The following is an 18,088-nucleotide window of genomic DNA, read 5'->3' on the forward strand; positions in this document are numbered from 1 at the left end:
TTACTGATGGCTGGACCCCACCTAGTTCGAGGGAAGAGACCAGGCAGTGCCGGCAGTTGTTTGGAAGGACTGTGCCACACGCAAGCAGTCAGGGCGCCCGCAGGCCCTGTTAGCTGGGAAGCTCCAGATCGCATTCATCTGGGAGTTCATTTCTTTCAAACCAGGACTGAATCAGAATCAGGACTTTTGTAAGTAGATGTTAGATCTTAGCTGGACAAGGGGCTTCAAAAAGTTCGTGGAAGAATTTCAGTATCTCTTAATTCCACTTTTCCACAAACATTTTGAAGCCCCTCATATCTGTTTGTCAGGAGGAATTATAAGTGGGTATCAGGGGAGTCTTAACTATGTGCCAAGTGAGTTCTAAGAGTGTGGTGTGTGAGTTACTAGGATGTATCAAGGGAGTCATAAGTGTGTTAGAAATGAGTTGTGCATGTCAGGAGAGTTGTGAGCATGTGTCGGGGAAGTTATAAGTGTGTGCCCAGGGAGAGTTAGTGTGTGTCAGAGCAGAGTTATAAACTTCTGTCAGGAAAGTTGTGTGTGTCAAGGGAGCTATAAGCATGTATTAGAGATGACTTGTTATAAATGTATCGGGGCAGTTCTAAATGTGTGTCAAGGGAGTGAAAAGTGTGTGGCTGAGTTAGCAGTGTATGTCACAAGTGAGTTATTGTGTGTGTGTGCTGGGAAGTTGTAAATGTGAGTTACAAGCGTGTTAGAGTTGGGCTGTAAATGTGTGTCAGGGGAAGTCATTTGCCTGTCCAAGGTGAGTTAGAAGCATGTGCCAGGGAATGATAAGCACGGATGGGAGAGGAGTTGGAAACATGCCTCCGGGGTGAGTTGTTAGTGTGTATCTGGGGGAGCGACAGGTGTTTGTCAGAGGTGCGTTAAAAGTGTGATTGCAGGAAATGCTTAAATGTGACTGAGTTATACGTGTGTGTGTCTAGGGGTAGGTGTGCAGGGGTAGGCAAACTTTTGAGACAGAAGAGCCAATTCTGTCTCTCACAATGATTGAAGAATTATTCAAAAAGCCAAAAGTATTTTTTTACAAACAAATGAAGTCACCATTATCTGAATTATATCCTTTAAATGAAACCATGGTATTTTCATTTTCAATTTGACCTCAAGAGTCACATGTCCATACCGAAAGAGCCCCATATGGCTCATGAGCCACAGCTTGCTGACCCCTGGTCTAGTGTGGTCCAAACGAGAAGGCCTACACTGGTTCCTCACCATCAGTGTCACTGGTCGGAACTGTTTCTCCGGCCAAGTTGGCATCCCCAGAGTACCATGAATGGATGTTCATGTGATTCTTCTGTGTGAAGTGTCAGGTGCTCCACGGAGTCTGCTCTTACTGTTGTTTCCCCACCATGAATTTCAGAACACTCTGGAGCGAGAGGCGCGGCAGTGCCAGGCTCTGGTGATCTGGACTGACTGCGATAGAGAAGGGGAGAATATTGGATTTGAGATCATCCACGTATGCAAGGCTGGTAGGTGATGCCACCGTCCGGCTTTTTCCTTGCGATCACAAAGATGGCTCGTTTATCTGTATCTGTGCACACAGGCCACTGCCAAGTTCTTCCACATGTGTCCCTCCCTTCTTCTGAGTTGTTCCTCGGGTCCTGAGAGAGGGTCCATGGCCACCAGTTGTCTGTTCTGACAAGTCGCTGAACGCCTGCAAACTGTGGCTTCCTGGCCAGTCGGTCATCTGCAGCGAGGATAGACTTGTCACGTGGTAGAGCCAAGTGCATTGCCAACTCCTTGAGGGCAGGACTTGATAATACAATTGATGTATGGATTGTTACAAGAGATGTAAGAACCCCCAGCAGAATGATCTTTAAAAAAATTTTAAAGTATATGTCCCGTATGTAAACTAGTATACACATGTATAAATAAATATGTACGTGTGTGTGAATCTATACCAATAACCAGCTCCCAGTGGCCCCATGTGTTACAGAGTACATCACTCCATAGAGTTTGCTTGGCTGTAATCTTTATGGGAGCAGATTGCTAGGCCTTTTTTCCGGACACCACTAGGTGGACCCACACTGCCAACCTTTGGGGTCGTGGATGTCTGTACCACCGAAGCACCATTTACAAGGGAAAGCTAAAAAGTACTGCTGCTGGCTCCAGTTCATCCATGCACGGGCTTTCTTCCCAGCAAAACATCTCCAGACCTGTCTCTCTGGTCACTGGGTGGCCACGGACAAGTTTGCAGTAGTACACTGGTGTACGTCTCATTAGAAGGCCTTACAATAGAAAAAGTCCAGCCAGTGACTTCCCAAGAGATCTGCGGGGCCAGTTAAATTCAAGGCAGAGAAGTCAGCCCAGAAGGTTAGGTGTGAATACTGGCTTTGAGGACCACAAAGGGTCACCTTCATTGATTTTCTTCAGAGGGAGAGGATGGTCACGGGCTTAGTATGAGAAGTTTAAGGGCAATGAAAAGCTGCACTGGTGACAAAAGGCCAAGGACAGTTGCCCTGCGGAGGTCTTTGCCATCACGACAACGACCTGCTGTTCTTTGAAGACGACTGTCCCATGAAGATTTTGGTGGCAAACCTTGCCCCATCCATCCTGATCTCGTCACTTCAGACTTCTTGGTGTCCCCCACATTCAAAGAGCATTCACAAGGAACCTGATTTGTGTCTGTGTCAAAGGATGCTTTGACATGGTGTTTTACATGGTATAAATTGAAGAGTGTAGAATTATTTGGGGAAGGTTTAAAGAGATGGAAACACCACCTTCAGAAGTGTATAGGCCTAGATGAAAGACTTGTCAAGACATCCCCTTAGAAGGGTCACAAGGAAGAGACAAGCCAGCAGAGTGCAATATAGCACAGAGGAAACAAAACTTTCCTCTAGTTCATAATGCTTCCTCCCCCCAACTATCATGATCTCAATTCTACCTTACAAATCTGGCTCAACCAGAGCATGTATATGGGTACAGATAAGAGCTAGAAACACAGGGAATCCAGGACAGATAACCCCCTCAGGACCGGTAATGGGAGTAGCGATACCAGGAGGGGAAGGGAAAGGTAGGGGAAGAGAGGGGGAACTGATTACAATGATCTATGTAAACCCCTCCCTGGGGAACGGACAAGAGAAAAGTGGATGAAGGGAGACATCGGTCAGTGTAAGACATGATAAAATAATAATTTATAAATTATCAAGGATTCATGAGGGAGGGGAAAAATGAGCTGATAGCAAGGGCTCAAGTAGAGGGAAAATGTTTTGAAAATGATGATGACAACAAATGTACAAATGCGCTTGACACAATGGGTGTCTGCATGGGTTATGATAAGAGCTGTATGAGCCCCCAATAAAATGATTATTTTAAAAAGATTCCTTCCTAATAAGTCCTCATGATCATGCTGTGTGCTTTGAACAGATCTGTCAAAATGATCCCTTTGGAATCAAAAACAGCAACAAAGCGCTTACCATAACTGTGAGCTGACCTCGCTGCAATGAATTTAACTGGCCGCGCAACTGCCCGCAAAAGGCAGGGTTTTGATTAGGACTTTTTTTTAAGGCACCCCAAAGAGACTAAGCTAAGTCTATTACTGAGATAATCTGTCTTGCAGAGACATGTGTAAGCAAATTTTATTTGGAATAAACATGCCTGTATGAACTGGGAAAAAAAGATTTGCCAAGGAACCATAGCTTCACGTTTTGATATTTTTTGTCTTAATAAAGGATTCTCTGATTTTGTAGCAATACTTCTTGACGTATCATTTGTGCGTATGTACATGTGTGTGTGTTGTTGCTTTTGTTGTTAGGCACTGTCAAGCGGGTTCCAATCACAGCAACATTGTGTGCAGCAGAAAAGAACCCTGCCTGAGCCCGCATGCTCCTCAGGATCTGTGCTGTGTGTGAGCCCCTGGTTCAGCTACCATATCAATCCATGCCCTCCAGGAAGGTGTCTTCCATGATGTCCTTTTCTAGGGACTGGCTTCTCCGACAATAGTCCAAATACGTGAGACAAAGTCTCATCGTCCTCGGTTGTCAGCAGCGTTCCAGCTGTACTTCTTCCGGGGCAGAACCGTTTGTTCCGGCAGCCCACAGTACATGCAGTGTTCTTCACTCGACCACACTTGGAATGTGTCAGTTCTTTGGTCAACTTTCCTGTGCATAATAGTCGTTAAAAATACTATTGCTACATCAGCCTCAGGGGACATTTTTTGCTCTGAATGTCCATTGCGTGTTAAGTATAAGGAATCATCCAAAGTGTTTTTGTGTTTTGCCCATATTCTTTGTGCCTTAATACTTAGGTGAATGTGAAGGGTTCTAATGAGTAACTTAGAGGAAGTGACAAAGAGGTGATACTAGCGTTCACATGGGAGAGGGTGCTGTTTCCCTTAAAGGTATTTGTGTAAAATGCTGTGATGCCGCATCTTGAGGTTGTAACTAACAGGGTCAGTGTATGCCTCATGTTCTCCGGGAAGGTGTGTTAGTCTGGGTAGACTAGAGAAACAAATTCATAGACACTCATGAGTATAAGAAAGAGCTTCATAGACAAGAGCAATTGGATATTGAGAAAACATCCCAGCCCGGTCCAGATCAAGCCCGTAAGCCCAACATTAGCCCATATGTCCGATACCAGTCTATAAAGCCCTCTTTAGACTCTAGAAATACATGCAGTGATGCAGAATGCAGGAAGATCACAGGCCAGTGGGTGGGAAGTCTTGTGAATCTGGCAGTGGAAGCATCTCAGTGCTGGCAGGGGTCACCACGTGGCTCCTTCAACTCCAGGGCTCTAGCATAGCCCCATATGTCTTGTCTGCATTGACAGGCTAGACTCCACACCTCCACTCTGAAGCCTCAAATTGACAACAGATTATGTGACTACCAGAAAAGGACATGAGCATTCCCCACAGGACTCTTGATTGGCAAAGGTTTTCGTTTTCCCTAGAGGTATGAGAGCAGGCGAAACTGAAGTCCCACAAGGCTTCCCAGGAGAACTTTGATTCATACCTGTTCCCTGACCACATTCTGTGCCGAGGACACGGTAGTATTTCCCTCTTAGACTACGCCATTAATTTAACCCTCTCAGTAAAAAGAGTACCTCACACTTGGGTGGAGGCAGAAAAGCGCGCCTTTTGCCCTGTTGTGCAGGGAGACTGTGGCTTGATTCTGACCCGGCTCTGTTCTTGCAGTGAAGCCCAGCCTGCCAGTGCTGAGAGCCCGTTTCTCTGAGATCACCCCACGTGCCATCAGGGTGGCCTGTGAGAACCTGACAGATCCCGACCAAAAAGTGAGCGATGCTGTTGACGTGAGGCAGGAGCTGGACCTGCGGATTGGTGAGGGTCACCCAACAGAGGCCCCCGCTGCAAGGCTGATGGTGATGTCTGCAGCCGACTCTGCCTTGACTGTGTTGTCCTCCCTGTCTGTCTGTCTGTCTGCCTGCCTGCGTCCAGGCGCTGCCTTCACAAGATTCCAGACCCTGAGGCTTCAGAAGATATTCCCAGAGGTGCTGGCGGAGCAGCTCGTCAGTTATGGCAGCTGTCAGTTCCCAACGCTGGGCTTTGTGGTGGAGCGGTTCAAAGCCATTCAGGCTTTTGTGCCAGAAACCTTCCACAGAATTAAAGGTAGGTGGAGAGTGGGGCCTGGGGCCTTGGAGCCCCATCACAGCACTAGGAGGGGCCTTACTTCCAGCTTTGCTCATGGCGCTGTCTGAGCTACCGCATGCCACTCCCACAGAAGGGCCTTGGTGGGTGACTGTAACAAGGAGAAATTTACGTTCCTCATCATTCAGGAGGCTAGACGGCCAAATTCAGGGTGCCAGCTCTTGGGGAAGGCTTGTTGTCTGTGTCTGCTTCACTTCTCTTCAGTGTCTGCCCCTTTCTGCTTTGGTGGTCGTCAGGTGGGCTGGCATGCGTTTTCCTCCACCTCCACTTACTTCTCTCTGCCTAATCTCATTTTGGATCTCAGAGGTGATTGGCTTAAGACATATCCTACACTGATGGGGTTTCATTAGCCAAGGGAACCCTGTTCCCAAATTTTCCTACATTCACAGGTATGGGGGTTAGGATTTACAACACATCTTGAGGGGACACAGTTCAATCCATGTCAGCCCGGGGCCCAGGAATCACAGGCAAAGGGGAGAAGCCCAACTGGAGTTCGGTGCGTGACTTCTGGTCTTGCTGCCCCGCATCGTACTCACCATGGCATTCAGAATCCACCCGCGGTTTCCTTAGCTGTCAAGAAACATCTGCTTCCTGTTCCTTTGAATTCCGCTTGTTAGTGTTGGGCAGTTTGAACCCCCCAGCCGCTCCATGGGAGAAAGGACAGGCTTTGGCTCCCTGCTCCCGTGCAGCTTTCCAGCCTCAGAAACCTCAGGGAGCCGCGCCGCTCTGCCCTTGGGCCTGTGAGTCAGGGTGCACTCGAGGGCAGCGGTGGCTGCTCGCTGTGCTCTGACATCACGTCGCTTCTCTGAGCCCTGCTGCTCTGCTTGCTTCCCCGTACAGTGACGCACGAGCACGAGGATGGCGCTGTAGAATTCAACTGGAAAAGGCACCGGCTCTTTAACCACACAGCTTGTCTCGTCCTCTACCAGCTGTGTATGGAGGTAAGACATGTTTTGGAATCCTCGGGATCCAGGGAAAAGCCTGCACCTGCCCCAGCTAGCTCCCCCCTGCTGTTGACAGACAAGGTCCTGTCCCCCTTTCCGCCTCACTGGTGGCTGTAAGTTTGCATCTCAGGCATCTGTGTTTGAGAACCAGTAAGGCTGGAACCCCATGGAAACGGCATCCCTGATGGGAATGGGAGAGGTCTGTCCCTGGCTGCACAGTCTCTTCCTGACGCCAGGATCACAGGCCAGACGCCTGGAGTGGAAGGAGGGTCTAGTTCTCGTCGTCCGGAGAGACGGCGAGCGTGAGGGTCACGTTTTTAATGAGTACCCAGTGCATGCCCAGTGAGAGAGTGTGCCTTAGGGGGACACTGCCCTGAACAGGACACGTGGGCACGTTCAGTTCCTGCAGCGATGTGTGCCACACCAAACACCCAAACCACGCCCACTCCCGGCCATTCGAGTCCTGTAAGACAGAGGAGAAATACCCCCCTGTGGGTTTCCAAGACTGTGCATCTCTATGGGAACAGCCAGCCTCAGCCTTCTCTTTCTCCTGTGGAGCTGCTAGTGGGTCTAAACTGCTGACCTTGGGGCTAGCGGCCAAACCCCTAACCCACACTATGCCACCTGGACTCCTGGATCGGTGCCACAAGGAAGTAGAACCAGCTGGAGGAGAGAGCCTGTGAGGGAGGAAGGCCAGCGGGGAGAGTCCTTAGATGAGGTGGTTATGGAAGGGTCTCCCAGGGGCCCACACCGAGAGACAGACAGAATGAGCCGAGGGAGGGTCTCTGGAGCAGGAGGGCTCTAGGTCAAGGGAAGAGCACATGACAAGGTCGACAGCTGGCTTACAGTCAGTGGTTACTTGGTGGCAATTCAACCCAGGGGCTGCACACTGGTGACAAGATCAAGGCCTGACTCCTTGCGGCGGATGAGGATTCCTGTGGCTAAAGCCTGATGTTTGATTGCTGTGGTAAAGATAGCCGTGGTTACTAAGTATCGACTGTGCACCAGGCACACTATTTTGATGGCTGTGAGGAAGGCAACAGTGTCTTTTGTGGAAGAAGAAGTTGGAGAGAGTAAAGAGCACAGGCCCGTGGACCACACTTCCTGCTAGCTGTGTGTTTCCCCGGCATTGGAGGGGGAGCACACTGGCTTGTGGGTGTGATTTGGCGGGGCGGGGGGAGTTGCCACCACACTGTTGGCTAAACACCTGCATCAGATCGGGGCCCTCTAGCACCAGCTCACCTGTCATGCCAGTGCCATCTGGGGTGGAGCAGGGAGGTCCCAGGAAATCGGGCTGAGGAGCGGGAAGGTGGACCTGGTCTTCTCTCTGCCTGGCTTTCTAGGATCCTACAGCAACGGTGGTGGATGTCCGCTCCAAGCCGAAGAGTAAGTGGAGGCCTCAAGCTCTAGACACCGTGGTATGTTCCAGGGGGATGATCCCACTGTTCAGTAGCATGGGCTTGGTGGTGTTGGGACAGGTCTCCCTGCACAGGGTTCAGGAAAGCGCCTGGGAAACGGGGGAGCCCAGGGCAGGATCCAGGATCTGCATGCGTCGAATGATGCCACTTTTCCATTTTCAAATTCATTAGGTATGCTGTGTGACGTTTGGAAAACAAAAACAGAAAGACAAACTGTTTACCACCTCACCATCTTTACATAATGATCAGTGGACTTCTGTCTTGTTATCATGTGTGTTTTGTTGCTGAGAATATTCACAGAAAAATGAACGGTTTCTCCATGTACACTTCAGTGACATTGCTAACATTTTTGAGTTGTGTGACCTGTTGACCCTCCTTTTCTGAGTGGTCTGGGTCGTCCTGTCCCCATCACCTCCTCTCCCCTCCCCCCACCATTTCAGTAAACTCACTGCCCACTCCACTTCTGTCTCACCTTTCAGGTTGCTGTTGTCAGTTTTATCGCATTGAGGCAGACCCTTAAAAGAGCGTAATGCATAAGACAAAGATTTTTTATAAATTACGCAAAACGATTGTGTGGCTTAAAGACCTTGGGCGACAGTTTGGAATGAAATTTAAAGTTATCTCAGGGCAGTCATTTGAGGGGTGTGCTCACTCCATGGCTCTAGAAAATCTGGATTCTAGATGTGAGTTTGAAATTCTGGTTCACGTTTCCCTTCTTTTGATCAGGATTCTCTTATAGAATCTTTGGTCAAAATGGGTAGTAAATGTATCGTCCTGTTTTTCAGTAAGCATATTTTTGTTAGCATTCACCCAAACCTTTCTTCCATCTTGCTGCATCATCTGCGTAAACAGCATTTTGGATATCTGTTATGAAGCCTCCCTTAGAGTGAGGCTCCTCAGACACTGAGCCCAATGAGGGCCGTCCCTGTGGGACACCAATCTGGGTCAGTCACATCAGGAGCACCCTTTCCTGGCGCTGTTCTGTGGGAAAACTCTAGTTAACACTGCTCAGGGGCAGCTCTGGAAGGGGTGGGTCCGTGAGGAGAAAGTTACAGGGTGATCATGGCGGAGACAGATGTGTTTGATCCTCCTGGTTAGAAAGGGTGACGTCCAGTCAGCAGGGTTGTCAGAGTAGCAGCATGGGGAAAGGACCACTGACCATTGCCCTGCTGGCCATGAAGAATGTCGTCTGTCATCCAGGGGAAAGCACTGGGGAATGGGGTGATGTTTCCCAAAGTGAAATTCTCTGACCACCTGTGTTACAGCCCAGGTTAATGCAAGTTCCTGGTTGCTGTTCCCACCTGACCCCTGTCAGAATTCCTGAAAGTCAGGGCTGCTAGTTTCCCAGGAGACACTTCCCTTATCACCTCAGAGTCTTAGGTCCTTGGGGTGGGGGCCATCTCCACCAACCAAGCCCATAAATCTGCCTTGAGCCCCCTGGCACCACCCTTCTCAGTAACCAGCTCGTGAGCACAGACTGCTGCCAAAAGCGAGGTGCACCTGCCACCAGTGACCGCACGCCACCACTCCCGGGCACAGCTCCGTGGGAAGGGTTTTCCATGAGCTGCTCCTGTCAATGGGGTCAGCTCTGTTTGATGGCTGCTGCTTCTCTGGGACCATCACCTGGAGAGGCCATTCTGTGATCACGGAGTTGATGAGTGCGCTGGTATCAGAGCGAGGGATGCTAGGTAAGGTGTACAGCTGCCTGTTGCATCTTCTGTCCACTCATATCTGGGCTGCATCTCTGGCCTATGGAACCAGAACCTCTCAGCTGGCTGGATTTCAGTGTATTCCCATGAATGCCAGCCATTCTTCACTGGACGATTTGCTTAAGTGCAGCCATTGCGTGGTTTCCCTCCCTCTCTTCCAAGTTGGCAGGAGATGTATGCTCCAGATCCCAGGTCCTGCCCTAAGGCCAGAGAGTAAGAGAGACTGGAATTAGTGAGGAGTGTGAGTGGCTCGAGGCAGAAATGATCCATTGAACACAGTTGTGTTCAAGTACCTGCTCCTTTAACATTTAGACCTCGGGAAATGGAAGGGAGGACCAAGCTGATGTAGCCACTGTGGCCTCCCACAGCGCATAGATGAGAGGAACATCCTGCCTGAACGCGATGCAGCACCATCGCTCTGTGCTGAGGAGAACGAGGCCATAGGACCCTAATGGGCAGGTGTACTGACTTCCAGTAGGGGGTGGGGTGGGGGACAGTGTGTAAAAAACCCAATGTCAGGGGCAGAGTCCACAGCTGGTGCTGATAGACTCCTTTCCTCCCGCCTCCTGTGCTTTCCTGGGCTGCGGTCAGGCTGCTGGGCTCCTGCCATAGGTGGGAGGCCGCAGACCTTGGCCGAGCTGCTGCCTGTAGGCTCTGTGCCAGGTTGTGTGGCTGTAGTTACACACTGTTGTGTGTGGGGAACAACCCCCTCTTACCCTTAACCCCACAGTTGTGGACACTAGGACAGGTTCGCAGGGCTGCCTGCACACCTGGTGTGAGGAGCCGGGCACAACACTGGACAGGCAAGCACCGAGGGTGTGTTTCTCAGAAATGGCACTAGCACATAGCCGATTGAATCCCTGATAGCCCTGAGGGGTCCACACTGTGCCTCTCCTTGTGCAGGCAGGGGAATAGGACTTAGAGTTAGCTGTTAGTCAAGCTTCCTTCTGCTCCAGGCGCCCAGACTCCAGTGCCCACCCTGCTTGTCCCTTTGTGTGCTGGGGGTCCTGTGAGGTGGCGACAGTCTCCTGTGGACAGCATGGATCTAGACTGGTGGAACCTGCGTGGTTCTGACCATGAGCCCAGCTGATGGGTCAGTGAGATGTTTAAGTTTCTGGTCTCTAGTCCAGGGGTTTTTTAAGTTTGCTGTGGACCTGGGACTCTGGATGTTAGGGAGCATCCCCATGCTGCTCGTGGGCAGCCAGGTGCGGGGACCCTGCCTTCTAACTCTTTTCCCCTTGCTTGCCTGTGAAAACCACCCTCCGCACGGGTCGTGATGTTAGGTAACGTGAGTCGGTGCCGGTGCCGACCCATAGCCACCCTTTGTATGAGAGAGCACAACACTGCCCGGTCCTGCTCCTTCCTCGCAGTTGTCCTGTGCTGGAGCCCGTCCTGACTGCCTCGTGTCAGGCCAACTCATCAAGTGCCTTCCTCTTTTCCTCTGCCCCTCGACCAAGTGTGATGCCCTTCTAACAAATCCCGCTCCCTTCCCTGGCGATTGATTGAGTCGAGCTTGGAATCTAGAGTCTGTCTTTTTAAGATTTGTCCAGTTTGGGGAATAAGTGCTCATTTAATCCTACCCGTGAGGAAGCCCAGGTCCTGAGAAATGTGCTGGCTCATTAAGGCCCACACTGTGACACTGTGACAGAATTGCTGCAGGACCCAGCCCGCTGGCTGTGTAGTAAATTGGCCCTTCTGTATGGATAAGTGCGTAATTCCAAGTCATGTGAGAGTATGAGGGGCCATGTTGGTTAAACATGTAGGCCGTATACCGTGTTGAGCCAAAGGCTGGGATTGCACGTAGTTCGGCAGGGCACAGAGGACGTGGCTCTCCAGCAAGGCCGTTTTTGCCTCTTTTCTACCAGTTGTCCCGTGTCACTGCCACTGAGGACACCGGTCTTTCCCCCACGTGACAGCAGCAGCGTGTGTTCTGGAAGACGAGGCTGTGCTCTTCAGGGCCTGTGAGCACCTCCCCTAACGCACCTGTTGTCTCACGTCGCAGGAGCTGGAGAAGCTGGCTTCACGCAAACTGAGAATAAACGCGAAAGAAACCATGAGGCTGGCCGAAAGACTCTACACTCAAGGGTAAGTGCTCTGGATGGGGGTGGAGATTTGGGCATCTTCAGGATGGACCCCGTTAGAAATAGAGCTTAGCAGGGAACTACCAATGGTCTAAAATGTGGCCCTGCCCCTGAAGGAGGAGCCCTGTTGGCACTGTCGAGGACGCGGTCAGCTGGCAGAGCCGGCGGTTCAAACCTATCAGCCGCCCCTGGGAGAAAGGTGAAGCTCCCTGCCCCTGCAGATCCTGTTAGGATCGCTGCTGGCGGTGATCTACTCAGTGATCTCGTCTGGCGGGGAAAAGATGCTCAAAATCCGTGTATCCTAAACTAAGAGCCCCCAGGGTAAATTCATCCTATTATTCACACACACACACACACACACACACACACACACACACACACACACACGCGCCGCAGCATCTCTCCAGGGCCCAGCAGGAAGCAGGGGCACCTCAGTGCTGCAGGACCGTGGCAAAGCATCCCTTCCATGGGGCTGTGAGCGCTCCAGCTGCGTCCCCACGTGACCAGGCACCTGCGGAGGTGAGAGGCACTCCTCGTGTCCCTGTAAGTCCCACATGGGGAGTTCCAAATTTTGATGTGAGAAAAGACTGTGGTCCCTATAGTCATTGCACATTTGTAAAGTCTGTCTGCTGTTTGGACGTGACTCCCGTTGTTAGTTGCTGTCAAGTCAGTCCCGACTTCTGGAGACCCGCTGTGTTACCAGCAGGGTGAGTGTCTGCAGACGGGCAGCCTTTTCTCAGGGTTCCTGCCGTGGGTGGGGACCGCCAACCAGCGCTGGCAGTGTCTGTGCTAATAGCTGCTTGCAGTGCGCTGCGCGCTCTGTAGGGTGTCTGCCGGCAGCATCGCTCCTTCGCCTTGTGTCAGGTGAAGATGGGCACGGTGCTGCTGCCACCCCAGGCTCTCCCAGCGGGTCCTGGGCCCCAGCTCAGGGCATCTCCATGTGGTGACCCAGGTGGCTGTGTCAGATGGGCACTTTCGGAAGTCAGCCGGCCTTGGGGTCTAGCTGAACTGTTTACAAACCACAAAGTGACCCTGCTGTTTCTTTTTATTCCTCTGTTTGCCTTTTTGTTATCATTATCACCAACGGGGGAGGGGGGGTGACATTTCTGATCATTGACTGTATCCCATCATCTAAACTATTAATCAAGCCCCGCATCAGTTTGCTCCTCCCACTCCTTGGTTTCCCTTCCTCCTGGGGATCTCCATCTTCTACTGCCCACGTCAGCACCATCAACTGTCCCCATGCTTGCTCCTTGCCCTAGACGCCATAGCTTCTGCCTTTGGTATGAATGGATCTTGTGCTTACTTTTATTTTTCCCTAGAACAGTGATTGCCGAAAATCCTGTCCTTTCTGATTGGCTCCGGTCACTCAGCATCTCGTTCTTTCTGCTTGCCCTTGCTCAGGTACATCAGCTATCCTCGAACGGAAACAAATATCTTCCCCAAAGACCTCAACCTGATGGTGCTGGTGGAGCAGCAGGTCCCAGATCCTCGCTGGGGGGCCTTCGCCCAGAGCATTCTAGATCGGGGTGGCCCTACGCCCCGCAACGGGAATAAGTCCGACCAAGCCCACCCTCCCATTCACCCCACCAAATACACCAGCAGCCTGCAGGTTAGTTCCTAAGTACACTCCGGCCATCACAGTCGTACGGTCTGAATTCACTCCCGAGGCGCCTGTTTTGGGGAATAAGTGATTTTGAAATTCTTCTTCCCTATCAGGAGTCACAGTTCTCTTTCACAGGGAAAGGGTGCATGCTCTGTGCAGCCTCCCTGACCACTCTGTCAGGCACTCCAGCTTCTCCCCTGACCCGCCACACACAGACTGGCCTCTGTCATGCCCTCACTCGCTGTCATTCTGCCCTACCCTCACCCATATCCACTACACACACTCACCATACCTTCTGCCATGCCCACACCCACCACCACGCTTACCATCCTTACCGCCCCAGCGTCCACTGTGCCTGTCCCTACCACTGCCCACACCCATGCCCATCTTAAGCCCTTGCCCACACAGAACTGGATTGCCTTGCTACTGAAAAGAATAACATTCTGTCCATCATTCAAAGATTGTCTATCTCTTTAAAAAGGAAAGGAAAAGATTGTCCCTCTCTGTCTTGAAACATTAATCCACACTCCTTATAGAATCTTCACACTTAGAGATTCCTAAGTGTTGTACAGCTTTTCTTCTTATTTCCCCAGCGGGGAGGGCTTCCTGAGGGCAGGGGCTGTTTAAGCTGTTGTACAGCTGCAGGCTCAGTGCAAAGTTCAGTACGTTTGATTGTGTTTTCCCCGTAACAGTCTGTATGGCTTTCCATTCTTCTCAAAGAGAGACATGCGCATGTTAGAAAATATGGAAGAAAACCCACGCATCCGATCCCACCTGCTAACATGCACTACCTTGTTTCTATGCATGTATATAATATTTTTATTGCAAAAGATGAACCTCAGATAACTTTAGAAGTGGCTTTCTATTTTATGACATTACTTCCCCCCCCCCCCCAGTTTTATCTCACAAGCATTTCCCCCAGGCTGAAATAGTCTTTAAAAGTGGGGTTTTTAATGATTACCTAATTTATTTTGCTAAATCTATTTTTGATATTTGGGTTGTTTATAATTGTTTAATATCTAATATACTAGAGTTAGCATCTTCGTACATAAATATTTGTGCCGGTCTCTCATTATCTCCTTGGAATAAACTATTAGAAGGAGAATGATGGGCCGTCATAATGATGGGCCGTCAGTTGGAGTTGATCTCCGCCAAATCTCTGATGATTTGTCCCATAGAAACTCACCTAAGGAAGAACTCTTTGATTGTGTCCATAAAATACTTGCACGCATACCATCAGGTGGTCATAAGTTGTCCTCAGGCTGCCTGCCATTGAGTGTTCTGTAGGCTAGGGAGTCTCTTGCCAACTTGCTCTGCTTGGATCAGCTTTTCTGTTCAGATTGAGTTTTTATCACAAGGGATCCCTTGCAGGTCTTAGCCTGATTCGAATTGTGGAGTCCCACAACCTGCACTCACAGACACCAGAGACGTGCCCTGCCTGGTTTAGAACTGGCTGAAAGGGACTCGGCCCAGGTTTCAACCACTGATAAGGCCAACACCCTTAAGAGTTGATCTTTTTGGTGAACTTTTCAGACTCTGTTTTTCTTCAAAGGGAGATGAGCAGCGACTGTATGAGTTCATTGTTCGCCATTTCCTCGCTTGCTGCTCCCAGGACGCCCAGGGGCAGGAGACGACAGTAGAGATTGACATCGCTCAGGAGCGCTTTGTGGCCCATGGCCTCATGGTTCTGGCCCGGAACTACCTGGACGTGTATCCATATGATCACTGGAGTGACAAGGTGAAGAATCAGTCGCGGCAGAGGGCAGAGTGCTTGGCCCCAAGGGCCGCAGGAAGCAGGGAGACAGTTATGTCCCCAGCCCTGGTGCCGTCCGATGGAGCAGAACCGTATTCTTTGAAATGCGGGTGTCTTTTCCTGAGCCTGGCAACAGCATGATCTGACGGAAGCTTCTGCTGCTCTCTGCAGACGATCCCTGTCTATGAGAGAGGCTCCCGCTTCCAGCCCAGCACTGTGGAGATGGTGGACGGGGAGACCAGCCCACCGCAGCTGCTCACCGAAGCCGACCTCATTGCCCTCATGGAAAAGCATGGCATTGGTCAGTAACTTGGGGCCGTGGGAATGACCACCTCCGTGTCTCATGTCATCTTCACACCACCTCTGGAACGGAGGGGTCCCACTGTTCTATGTAGAGACAGTCCTCGGGAGGAAGCCTGGGCTTTGTACTCCTGACAACAGGGACAGCCTTGGACACCCACGGGGTGGCTGCGAGTCCGCAGGGACTCTGTGGCAGTGAGTGATGCGAGGTGAAGAACTCACCCTTGTTCACCAGGGTTGGGAGCTCTGGAAGCCTGGGTCTGATAGCGCCACAGTCAGCGATTTCAGCCTGAGTTTGAGTACCTGACACGTGGACTGCAGAGCTTCACGTATCACAGACGTATATAACCATCACCATCACCATAAAAAACCATGTCCCTGTGTCATTCCGGTTCTCTCTTAAACCCCCAAGTCACTGGCAGCCAGGCATCTGCCTTCTGTCTGGTTTTGCCTATTCTGAGGATTTCACATACATGGATACACACAGCAGGCAGCCTCTTGTGACTTCTTCCACGGCTCAGCCCCGTAGTCACGTGTGTCAGAAGTTCCTTCTCAGGTGGCGTGATAGTCCCTGTGTAGAAAGACCACAGCTTATTTGCCGTTCATCAGTAGAAGGACGTTCAGATTGTTTCCACTTTGTGGCTAATATGAATAATGCTGCTGTGAACATTCATACGTACTGTTTTTATTGAACACCTGTTCGTTCTCTGGGTATAAACCTAGGAGTAGAACACCAACTTGATGTTGCACTTTCTGAGGAACTGCCTGAGTTTTCCAAAGTTTTCCAAAGTCAGCGATACCTGCAGTCCACCTGCAGTGGTTGAAGTTTTCAGTCGCTTCACATCTTCACCAGCACTTGTTAGCTGATTTTTCGACTCCAGCCCTCCAGTAGATATGAAAGGGACCTCATTGTGATCTCGGATGTGTTTCCCTAATGGCGAGCTAATAGTGCAAAGAGCTCTCAGACCATAGCCTAGGGGATGGGCCTGGGCATGTTGTAGTCACGTCTTAGTTGATGTGGGCTCCACCCCAGGCTCTGTGATGGGAGTGGGAGGAGGGATTAGAGGGAGACCAGGATGGGCTGCGGGGAGTGAGCAGGTATGGAAGCATGCGCCGCACATGCGCACGTGCACACACGAGAGGCACGGCTGCTGCTGTGATGTCTTGGGCTCTCTGACCAGGGCATGACTGGAGGGCAAGGGCCCCTGTGAGTGAGGCGCCGCAGTCCGCTCAGCCGTGCCTGTCTTGACCTCAGAGTAACCGAGCAATGACTTTCAGGTACTGATGCCACCCACGCAGAGCACATTGAGACCATTAAAGCCCGCATGTACGTGGGGCTCACGGCAGACAAGCGGTTTCTCCCGGGGCACCTGGGAATGGGGCTTGTGGAAGGTAAGTGGGGCAGGGCCACAGCCCCAGGAAGGGGAGCTCATGTCCTGGGGGGTCCTCACCACGGTGTTCTCCTTACAGGCTACGATTCCATGGGCTATCAGATGTCTAAGCCGGACCTCCGGGCCGAGCTGGAAGCTGACCTGAAGCTGATCTGTGAGGGCAAGAAGGACAAATCTGTGGTTCTGAGACAGCAAGTCCAGAAATACAAGCAGGTGTTCATTGAGGCAGTGGCAAAAGCTAAGAAGTGAGTTCTGGATCCTGGTCTGTCCCCGAGGTCACTGAGTGGGCCATGGTGAATAATTTCCCTAATAAGTTTGAGGGGCATGATTCAGCAGAAAAAATGTGGTGTCATTCTTTATATCCTGTGTGCTTTTGGGTGCTGAGCCACTGCCAGATGACCTCACCCTCACCACTGACTTGCTACGTGGGCCTGGGGTACAGTGTTCACTGACCTTTGAACCTGCCTCCTCTGAGTTCTGTCTTTTCCTTCCACAGAGCTTTTGTCAGTTTAGAAACCTGTCCCGTCACACTGAGCTGTTTGCTTTAGAAATGCCCTTCTACGACGCCTCCCTTGACTTAGCAGGCAGCACGCGCTCGCTCATCAGCAAACCCAGGCCCTGGCGTGTGACTGCTTGTTCTCTGGAGGACAGAGCGTGCTTATTTATCAGGCAGCGTGTGCCACTTTTATTAGAAGCGACCTGTTGTCTGTCCCACACCAATTCTGGAAAGAGAGACATTGGCTGGTTTAAGCTGCCACCAGACAGACACTTCTGGGGGTGTGCACAGCACTTTGCCACTACTTTTGTTTAAGTGTGCAGCAGCGACCGGGCAGAGGAGAGCGGCCACTGCCTTGTCTGCCAGTAGCCGAGTTCCTTCCCGGATTGCCCGGGAGCTGAGAATCAGGAAGTCAGGACCAGGGAGGTGTCCAGCCCTCTCTCTGCTCCCATCCTCTGTGTCTGACCTGTGACCGCACCAGCTGTCTGGGTCCTGAGGTCCCATGCTTGCAGTGTCCAGGGGTAGATGTTGCAAATGCCTTTGCTGGAATGCATCCTGGCCTTTTTCCACAGGCTGGACGAGGCCTTGTCCCAGTACTTTGGGGAAGGAGCCCAGCTGACCCAGCAGGAGGAGATCTACCCTGCCATGCCGGAACCCATCAGGAAATGCCCTCAGTGCAACAAGGACATGGTGCTCAAGACCAGGAAGAATGGCGGGTCAGTGCCCTGTGTCTGCTCCTCTGTCCCCCGCCCATGCTGTGTTCATCACCCAGC

At 51.2% G+C, this 18,088-nt stretch overlaps 1 protein-coding gene across 3 annotated transcripts in view; it reads left to right on the forward strand.

The window, feature by feature from the left end:
- The window catches only part of TOP3A (DNA topoisomerase III alpha), a 37,594-nt gene that overhangs the window by 13,070 nt on the left and 6,436 nt on the right, over window positions 1–18,088 (forward strand). For 2 of the 3 annotated variants that reach the window (XM_004712960.2, XM_045293343.1), the window contains 12 exons: window positions 1,376–1,484; window positions 5,147–5,290; window positions 5,408–5,578; window positions 6,458–6,558; window positions 7,905–7,979; window positions 11,691–11,773; window positions 13,174–13,381; window positions 14,928–15,113; window positions 15,300–15,429; window positions 16,707–16,820; window positions 16,899–17,064; window positions 17,888–18,031. In XM_004712960.2, the coding sequence (XP_004713017.1) occupies window positions 1,376–1,484; window positions 5,147–5,290; window positions 5,408–5,578; window positions 6,458–6,558; window positions 7,905–7,979; window positions 11,691–11,773; window positions 13,174–13,381; window positions 14,928–15,113; window positions 15,300–15,429; window positions 16,707–16,820; window positions 16,899–17,064; window positions 17,888–18,031 (1,631 nt within the window). The remainder of the gene's footprint in view (window positions 1–1,375; window positions 1,485–5,146; window positions 5,291–5,407; window positions 5,579–6,457; window positions 6,559–7,904; window positions 7,980–11,690; window positions 11,774–13,173; window positions 13,382–14,927; window positions 15,114–15,299; window positions 15,430–16,706; window positions 16,821–16,898; window positions 17,065–17,887; window positions 18,032–18,088) is intronic. The other variant, XM_045293342.1, reaches the window with a different exon arrangement.

Source organism: Echinops telfairi, unplaced genomic scaffold (assembly GCF_000313985.2).
Source record: "Echinops telfairi isolate 266 unplaced genomic scaffold, ASM31398v2 ScPeMD7_2010;HRSCAF=2546, whole genome shotgun sequence".
In the NCBI taxonomy this organism is placed as follows: Eukaryota; Metazoa; Chordata; class Mammalia; order Afrosoricida; family Tenrecidae; genus Echinops; species Echinops telfairi.